Here is a 9,218-nt window from a genome sequence, read left to right as displayed (position 1 = left end):
ATTACTTTTGAAATTGTAACCGATGAGAATTTTAAGTGATATGTTTCTTTTTTAAAAATATTTTCTCTCATGATTTTCTCCTTTCTGTTATTAAATAATTGTATTCTTTCAACTCAAACAAATAAAAAATACATAAATAAGAAGAATAACAAACTAAAATATTGACATTTTTAATAAATATTGAAAATGTTGATAAGAGGTCCCATTAAATGCTAAAATATTGACATTTTAAAAAATTTCCCTTATTTTTAATACTCTATTTTATTTTTATTTGGCCTACGGGCCGGCCCTATCCATATTTCTCAAGCCCTACAAATCGGCAGACTTATTCAGGCCGGGCAAAAAAACCCTTTTCTTAAATGGGCTCCAAAAATCGTAGCCCAGCACTATCAAATCACGAGTTAGGTCAGGCCGTCCCAACGGGCCTAGCCCATACTGACGGCTCTATTTGAAAGTTGTCTTTTCTTATGTTACTCTATTTAGAAGCTCTTATATACATGTTTAGATTAGGTTGTGGGAGTTGGCTTCTTTTGTAAAATGTTACTTGTAAGGTTAGAGATTGTCATTATGATTGGTATTAATACATAGCTGCTCATTATTTTAGTTTTTTGGGAATGGAGTGGAGTGAGAACAACAACGCCTCAATCTCAAACAAGTCGGGATAGTAAACAGAGTGAGTTGATTGAAAATATGTTACACATAGTGATACATAATGATTCTCATGACTTATTCCCTCTTCAATGGAATTCATATAAAAACTTTCCATTTTGGTAAGTCCAGATACATGAGTTTCAGATATGTGATTTGCTGCTGCTATGAGGACTAGTAGAGGAACAGAAGGCAGACTATTAATGTACATCATTCTGAACAAGACAACTAGAAGCACAGCAACTTGAGTACAAAATTTCCTAACACATTCTTTCTTTTTTTTGTTTTTCTATTCCTGTACAGGTGCATTCATTTACAAGAAAGATGTCATGGTAGATACTGTTGTAGACTCTCTTTTAATTTTTGAAGTGTTACTGGCTTTGATACAAAAGAGTCCATACCATTTGCATAACACTCTTCTGCACTTTCCGATATTGCATTGGCTGTCATCTGCGATAAAGTGAACGAGTTTCATCTGTTAGCTGCAGCAGAAAATTGATGGAAAGAAAGGTTGCATGACACAACAAAAAAAAACCAGGCTAGACTTCAATAGCCTGATTTTGCAAATGAAGCTAACTTGATCACAATTTATAGACATTTTTCTGAATTGTAAGAATGATATTGTAAAGGCACAGGCAACAGAGAGAGAAATGGAGCAAGCAAGAGATAATATGGAAGTATAGAGGCTGTAAAGCACAGGCAATTAAGGCATTTAGAGTGTATGTTCTTACTGCAATTATAGGAATACGTTTCGTGGAGGATTCATCACTTCTCTGTAAGGAATTTGAAGGAGAAACCTCTTCATCAATGCCAGCATCTTTTGCTGCATCCCAGTTACCAGATTCTTCACATGATCGTATCAATCTTGTAGTTTGAAGTCCATCCATGACTGGCATGCATACATCCTGCATAAATAAAATCATGACCAGCACAAGTTAGCATGAATTCCTCCCTGACTAATATTTGATACAAAATGTAAGCCTATGTAGAGCCTGAGAGCAAGTAAATATTCCGCTAAATTATTGGTATATGTCATCTGCTGCAAACACTGGACTAGAAAGTGCATTATCCCCTCGTGCTACGTTTATTATCTGGAGACTGGATTGATTAAGATCTAACCTCTACTTATGGACCAAAAGATGAGGAAAGTTCCTAGTCTTAACCTTCTGTTATTTAAATGTTCAAGGAGTCTCATTAATCAACCGTATAACAGATCAGTGGTGGATCCAGTCAGCGTTCGTGAGTTCAGTAGAACCTAACATTTTGGGGTCAAACTCTATGTACATGCGTGGGAAACAAGAGTTAGCTATACATATCAGAACCCACAATGTATAAATTCTGGATCTGCCACTGCAGCAATGATAATGAAATGAACAATAAACATGCATGTGTAGGACATTAAGTGAGTTATGAGCCACCATGCAACAAACAAAAGCTTAAGCGAAAGAAAACCAAATGTTCAGTTAACGTACCATTAGAATGAGGTCATATCTGTGGCGTTGAACAGCACGCAAAGCTTCTACTCCATTATTCACTATATCTATGTCATGACCCAACTGCTTCATCATCGAACGTGTTACCATCACAAGTATTTTGTTGTCTTCTACAAGGAGGATTTTGGGTTTCAAAGAGGTTTTTGAAATTTGTGCATCCTTGCTTGAAGAGCACTCAGAACTTCTATCAGGTTGTTCCTGTATCTGACTTTTTTCTATTTTTTCTGTAATTTCACCCTGATCACTGTTTGTAGTTTCTGAATTAGGGGAAGATAAACAAGGGGTATGATCTAAAACACCGTTAATCTTTTGTTCTCTACCAGACGTGCTTGGATTGCCAGAATTTCGGGTGTGTTTGAATGAAGATTCAGGATCAGAACATGTCTCAACAGCATCAGCTACTGAACATGCATCTTCTACTGAACCTGTCTCTTTTGATGTATTGCTATCTAAAGGGAAAGAATGGGAGTTCACTTGAAATCCATTAGTCTTATTCAAAGTGTTATACCCAAAACCGTTTGGTGAAAGTTTTGTGGCTCTTCCAGAACTATGAGAAGAAAACAGAGAACCTAAAGTGCGCGGTTGGAATTGGAAAAAACCGGAATTTATATCATCATCATTTCCTTCAGAAGAAGTATCATGATTATCCATTTCGGAGAGTTCTTCATTATCATCCGAACTATCACATACAGGTGAAACTTTGTAAGGTAGAATAAATGTAAAGGTAGATCCATGGTGCTCTTTGCTGGATACAGTCATATGACCTCCCATAAGCTCAGCCTGTTCAATTAGAATATGAGGGGTCAAGGTAAGTACTAATATCATAGACGATTCTGCCAAAGTCATTTCAGTACAAGTGAAAATTGTTATGACAAAATTTGAGTTGCACTAAGATGTAGCAATACTTGTGGACCATAAAATGATGCTTGCTAAGGAAAAACAATTTACTAGCTATATTGCTTGGACTCTCCAAAAATGATGTTGCACCCATGTCAGATCCCTTCAAAAATGCACTACTTCTGAAGGATTTGACAAGCACCCGTCGACATTCTTGAAGAGTCAGAGAAACATAGCATACTAGTTCAGATGAACCAAGATAAGATAGAAGACTATGCCATGTAACGTAAAAGGTCCCATGACTCAATGCGAGGAATGTAACTTAACAATTTGCCACTATATTGTGAAGTAAAGGCATATTTTCACAAGTAATGTTATGGCCAAAAATCCACAAAAGTCAAATTATCAAAGAATATCAACTTGAGTACTAGCTGATTTATCCTATCATTAGGCTCTTTCTCATTACTTTATCTCATTATTGAGAACACACTTCAATTACTCTGCATTCATCCTTTTTGAGAACTCTAAAAGTCTAAGGAACTTTCAAAAGAACATGAGTCGGCCCTTGGGTTCGTCATCCTACATTTGAAAGGCTTGGGTCGTCCTACTAGCTTCTTCGTCCTACATTTGAAGACTGCATATGTTTGGATCGTCTTGACAAGACCCAATCATAACTAGGATGCAAATGATGGAAGGCTTGTCGAGACGATCCTAGTAGAACAGCATCCTTTGCATTTCTCCAAAATTTTCTCAATGGAACATATTTAAATCTTTGAACTTCTGTTCAAAAACAAAGTTGAAACTAAATGGAATTTAGAAGGTTTTGAAAATTACCAGTTGTTTGCAAATGGCCAATCCTAGTCCTGTCCCACCATACTTCCGAGCAGTATCTGCTCCGACTTGCATATATTTCTTGAATAGAGTGGGTATAGCATTTTCTGTTAATCAAGGTAAAACTGGCTTAGCAACAGTAAGAAAAAAAAGCTAAAGATATTAGAAGAGTTATATGTTATATTCACTGACGGTGTAACTTTTTACACCATCAGTGCAAGTTAACCGGTTATAGCAAATTATTGCTCTATTTTCCAAGTTATCATATCAGGCATCATGTGGAAAGTTACTCTAACATAATATTTTGAACAAATTTTACGCCTGTCAATGCATTAAACATAAACTTTATACAAAATAAGGTCAAAGGTATCCATGAAGTTTATGGATCAGCAACCAGGTCATGGGAAAGCTGAGTTTGTAAGTACCTGGTATTCCAATCCCAGTGTCATAAACATCACAACGTATCCACACAGTTGTTTCCTGTTGATTTGGATCATCCACTTCATCTTCTATAGAAGCCCCATTTTGTTCTGAATAGTTGCCCTCCCCGTTCTGCATCAATCTCTCGTTTGCACCGTCGGCATCTTTGCATCCACCAGAGCCTTTACGATCAAGGGAGTTGTGAGATGGTGATGTACACTTATCTTCCTTACATATCTTTGCTAAAACCTTTGAATGATCAGAAGCCATCCTCTTATGGGATCCTTGTTTCACATCAGGACATGGCCCGGGAACCACATACAGCTTTATACCAACCTTCCCTTCATGAGTAAATTTTATAGCATTGCTGCATAACATAAGAAACTAATCAGGTTTCCTATGTCTTAGATACAGTTATTTATGGGGAACTTTCAGAAAGAAGTTGAAGAAAGTTAAGTGTTTTTATGACACAAGGGGAAAAAAATTAACTCTCTGGTACAGTACTATGAAATAACAAGATGCTACAATTGGCATGCTCAAGCAACAGAAGTTATGTACACATTTCATTTCATTTCATTTCCATTGTGGAGACATCTCTCATTTGCGGAAAATGAGAGCAAGACTTAAGAAGAAATCAGAATATGCAGTAGATGTTTTGACTAACAAGCATTATTAGCATTAAAGATAGCATCACAGAGGCCTTCATCCATCAAATGATTTTCATACCTGATCAAGTTCGTGAGAATCTGGCGAATTCTTAACACATCCCCGACAACCTGATTTAAGGAAAACTCTCTTCAGTAGGAAGCTCATAAAAGATAAACTACAGAGATAATGAGTGTGTGTGGGGGGGGGAGAGAGAAAGAAGCAGCCAGACATAGTTTTAGTGTGTCAAATTTTTTCCCAATTTTGCAACTGTTCCTATAGCACTGATCTCACTCGCGTACTAGAAGGAATAATAAAGAGTAATTAAAAAGTTTCCTCTTCAATTGGATGCTCATTAGTGAATGTCAGTATGGTTGGTCTTGGTATGGGCAAAAAGAATACAGATGCCCTCGGGTTTTTGTTGTCATGTTCTTATAATTCATGAGAAATCTTACCTCAATGGGAACATCTTCAGCAATGTGGCCTTCCAATGTTAATATTTTCTGTAGTGATGCTGCTGCAGTTTGCAAGACATGCTTAATAACCTCCCTTGGTCGGAATTTTGTGGCTTCCAACTTCATTACTCCTGAACAAGAATTAGACAATAACCTTTTTTCAGGACAATCAAGTTAATTACTGCTAAGACAAAAACAAAATCATATATGTAGTTATTGATGCTAAGACAAGAAACAAAATCACTAAATCTTGTTTACGGAAAATTCCAGAGAGTAGGAACTTGGCTAATCCAAAAGGAAATCTACACATAGAAAAGAAAATATAACATAGAAAGGTCACTTTGGGATTGAATTATATTCTTAAGCTATTCTACTATTGAGCTATGTTATCCCAGCCAAGCGTGCCAATGAAAAACTCATGGAATTCATTCCTAAGATAGACAGTTAAAACTAGATCTACATGATTCGTAGAACATCCAAATACAAACATCTAAGAGATCGCAACAAATATTTTTAGCAAATACTGCAATGAAAAAGAGAAGAGAATGAAATTAAACCTGATTCAACTTTGGAAAGGTCAAGGATGTCATTTATTAGTTGAAGAACCAAATCTCCTGAAGACAACATTACATTCACAAGCTGACGCTGTTCCTTGTCCAGTTTTGTGGTAGAAAGAATCTCGGTCATGCTGACAACTCCTGACAAAGGAGATCTAATCTCATGGGACATGGTTGCAAGCATTTGTTTCGCTCGCATTGTTTCCTCTGTAACAAATGAAGTATATAACCTTAGTGATGTTTATTCTTCTAGCAGCTGACTTCACATATGTGCACAAAGCCTATAATATGTTAAAAAGGAACCTGTTATGTGAATAGTTTTGTTAAGTTCAGTCTCCTTGGCCTTCCGTACAGCTATCTCTTCGCGCAGCTTTGCCATTTTTTCTCTTTTCCTTACCTGCATTTTAACCATGACATTGCTACTAAGCTTCCATGAAGAGAGAGTATATAACATGGTATCAGCCCTTTAAATTGATGTTTTGAACATCAGAACTCAAACTTCCTTTCAAAAATTACTGCTGAGTACCAACAAGAGTAACCAGTGAAGAATCTAGAGTTAATGGTAAAGAATCTAACTCACCTGATCAGTTATCTCCATTCCCATATAATTTACTCCAAGGGTCTCCCCTGCCTTACTGAACACAGGTTCAACATATATTAAAAAAGTCTTTGACCCAAATAATCCTGTGTCAAATGTAATTTCCCTCTTTGCCGGTATTCCCCGTTCCAAAACCTCTCTTTTGAAGTCTTGAGATTCCTTTACACCAGCACCAGTAAAAATTTCTACATCTGTTTTGCCAATGATGTCCTGAAAGATAAGTATGATTGAGGAAAACACGTACCAGATTCTAAATGTCGAAGAAATTTCATCAAAGTGAACTGATGGATTATAGAAAGATATTGATTCCGCTCCAAAAGATTATTGAGCAACTTCACATTTTGAAGGAGAAGCTCTAAAGCATATTAAGGTTGATATACCTCTTCACGCAAACTTGGGAAATGATTGTAGATAAAACGATAGCGTAACTCATTGTCCTGCACAAAAGAATATCAGAACACTTAGTTTCTTCAAAACATATTATGTCAATAAATAGTATGCCTTTAAAATAGTTGAGGAGAATTATATAGAGGTTAAAAATGATTTGGAAATGATCCAACATCTGTTCACAAATGAGGACGATTGTATCAAGGAAGAGGGGTTGAGGGAATAAGTAGAATGAAAATGTCATCATCCCAATCGCTTCTAATATTCGAGCAAAAAAACTTATCAGATCATTGAGGTATGTGGAGATATCCGATCAAATTTTTGTCTCTTACAATAACTGAGGAATGGGAGTTAGACTGTTTTTCGACACTAACTCCGTGTAGCTTGAATTTGCTACTGACATCAATTGGACTACACTGGAAGCCAGGACTTTCTCACACTTGCATCTGATGCAAACAAACACTACAAGACGTTTGACAAGAATATTTTTTATTACTCCCTTATCTGGCTTAAGTTGAACCTAAAAGGTCATGCAAAGAAGACCACCATACAAGCATCAATTATTACCACCTTTCTTCCTATTTCGATTGGTTGGAGATTCGTGGTTTTAATTAACAACATCCACGAGATTCATATGTCCCAGGCAACAGATGGTAGTGTTAGTAGTATAGAGAAAGTGTTTGTACAATGGCTTTATACCACTTGACCAAATTAAGTAGTTGACTATAGCCCAAGTACTTGATTTATCCAATGTTTGTACTAGACTGAAGAAACAAAAAGTTAAGAAGAGAAAATAAATCTGTTGGAATTTTGTAAAAATATGAGGACATAACAAGGTAACATCTACAAAACTAGAACAAGAAATTGGGAGCATTTCCAATTTAGGTAAGTGAATACTCATCAAATTATTCCAAATGACAACTGACCTGGTGGCCGATGACAACCGGTGCATTCTGGAGGACAAAATGTAAGAAATTATCTGCTCTTTTCAGAATCTGAGATAATTCTTCCACAGGAGAGGACTGTCTTTCAAGATTTTCTATGCTTTCCTGCAATTTCTCAGTTAGTATTTGCTCCCGTTGAGCACTCGTTTCCAACAACTTCTCCAAATGTGTAGCTCTCTGCTTCCAGTACTTTATACTGTCATACTCAGCATCTATTTCTAGTTTATCTTGAATTTTCACATCATTCCTTTTCCTAGGTGCCTCTTGGAATATGTATCTCTTCAATTCTTCATCCAATATAGATATTGGACGCTTATCGCCTCCATATCGTTCTTCCTCGAATTGATACTTCTCCAATATCTCCAATTTCTTGAGCTCTGATTCTTCTTGTTGCTTGCTAAGATTGTCAAGCTCTTCTCTAAGTAGCCTTACAGCATTTTCCTGTTTATATTCCCAATTTTTCACCAAGTAAGCCAACTGAGATGACCCTTTTTCGCTATAATTAGTAAGTTCCACAAGGCGCTTGAAATCAACTATGGTGGAATCCTCATTGATATTAACCTCCTCCAACATATCTTGGTCTTCTCCTGGCCAATCTATATTGAATTGTTTTCCATTTTCATTCATATCTTCAGGCCACATCGACGAAAGTACTTCCACTTCCATCTCCATGTACTCTGTTTGATCACTTTCCATCTCGCAAACCATCTTCAACTTATTATGTTACATACAACTAGAAAGTCAAACTATTGCTTAACTTAGCTCTCAAGCAACAATTCTCGCATCTGAGCTAAACTGAATCGAATTTTCAATAAGATCCTCAACACCATATAAGTTTAGCTCAACATCTGCAAACAAAATTATCAAGAAAGATGAGTGTATTGATCCCTATTGGATAAATATACACAAAGCTGAATCTCTCAGAGAGATTTCAACAAACGCCCACTTTTTTTATTAAGATCCAAATATGGGATATGAAATTTTTTTAACATCATCCCTTTTGCTTCATCACAGATCATTAGTGAAAAACGTCAACTTTGCCATTCTTTTATTATTATTACTACAACAGAAGCTAAAAAAAATGACAATCATTTGATGTAAAAAAATCTTCTGCAATCAAAAGATTATGATTTAAACTGTTCAGAAAAACTACCCAACAACTTAAAGCTATGCATTCAACTGGAGCAATGAAATGAGGTGGACAGAGAGAATAAAAAAAGATTCACCCTTTAGTGCAACTTCCAACAAGAATATAAAGAATACAATTCAACAACATAATTGAGGTGGGACATATATTTAAGATTAATAATTCAGCAGAGAAAAACTTGAAAAATATTCATGAATCATCTATCAACTCATTCATCATACAATAAGGAAAATCAAATTGCATATTCCAATGGAAA

At 36.0% G+C, this 9,218-nt stretch overlaps 1 protein-coding gene across 1 annotated transcript; it reads right to left on the bottom strand.

Annotated features, from left to right (window-relative positions):
* Positions 1 to 920: 920 nt before the first annotated feature.
* Positions 921 to 8,643, bottom strand: LOC125826086 (probable histidine kinase 1). Its single transcript, XM_049505386.1, has 12 exons — positions 7,798 to 8,643; positions 6,865 to 6,921; positions 6,467 to 6,694; positions 6,190 to 6,283; positions 5,887 to 6,093; positions 5,330 to 5,460; positions 4,956 to 5,005; positions 4,235 to 4,596; positions 3,813 to 3,916; positions 2,121 to 2,921; positions 1,380 to 1,553; positions 921 to 1,098 (listed from the first exon to the last, which is right to left on the bottom strand). Exons 1-12 carry the CDS (start codon positions 8,521 to 8,523, stop codon positions 976 to 978), a joined length of 3,057 nt encoding a protein of 1,018 aa, XP_049361343.1. The 5' UTR covers positions 8,524 to 8,643; the 3' UTR covers positions 921 to 975.
* Between the last annotated feature and the right edge of the window lie 575 nt (positions 8,644 to 9,218).

This window comes from Solanum verrucosum, unplaced genomic scaffold (genome assembly GCF_900185275.1).
Source record: "Solanum verrucosum unplaced genomic scaffold, falcon-dt-bn FXZP01000060.1, whole genome shotgun sequence".
In the NCBI taxonomy this organism is placed as follows: domain Eukaryota; kingdom Viridiplantae; phylum Streptophyta; class Magnoliopsida; order Solanales; family Solanaceae; genus Solanum; species Solanum verrucosum.
The sequence above is the reverse complement of the archived record's forward strand: the minus strand, read 5'-3'. Positions and strand labels throughout refer to the sequence as shown.

Coding starts and splice junctions, on each gene's coding strand:
- LOC125826086 (XM_049505386.1), bottom strand. CDS start 8,523: ATGGTTTGCGAGATGGAAAGTGATCAAACAGAGTACATGGAGATGGAA. Junction 6,922..7,797: donor CGGTTGTCATCGGCCACCAG/GTCAGTTGTCAT, acceptor TCTTTTGTGCAG/GACAATGAGTTACGCTATCG. Junction 5,006..5,329: donor CTGAAGATGTTCCCATTGAG/GTAAGATTTCTC, acceptor TCCTTAAATCAG/GTTGTCGGGGATGTGTTAAG.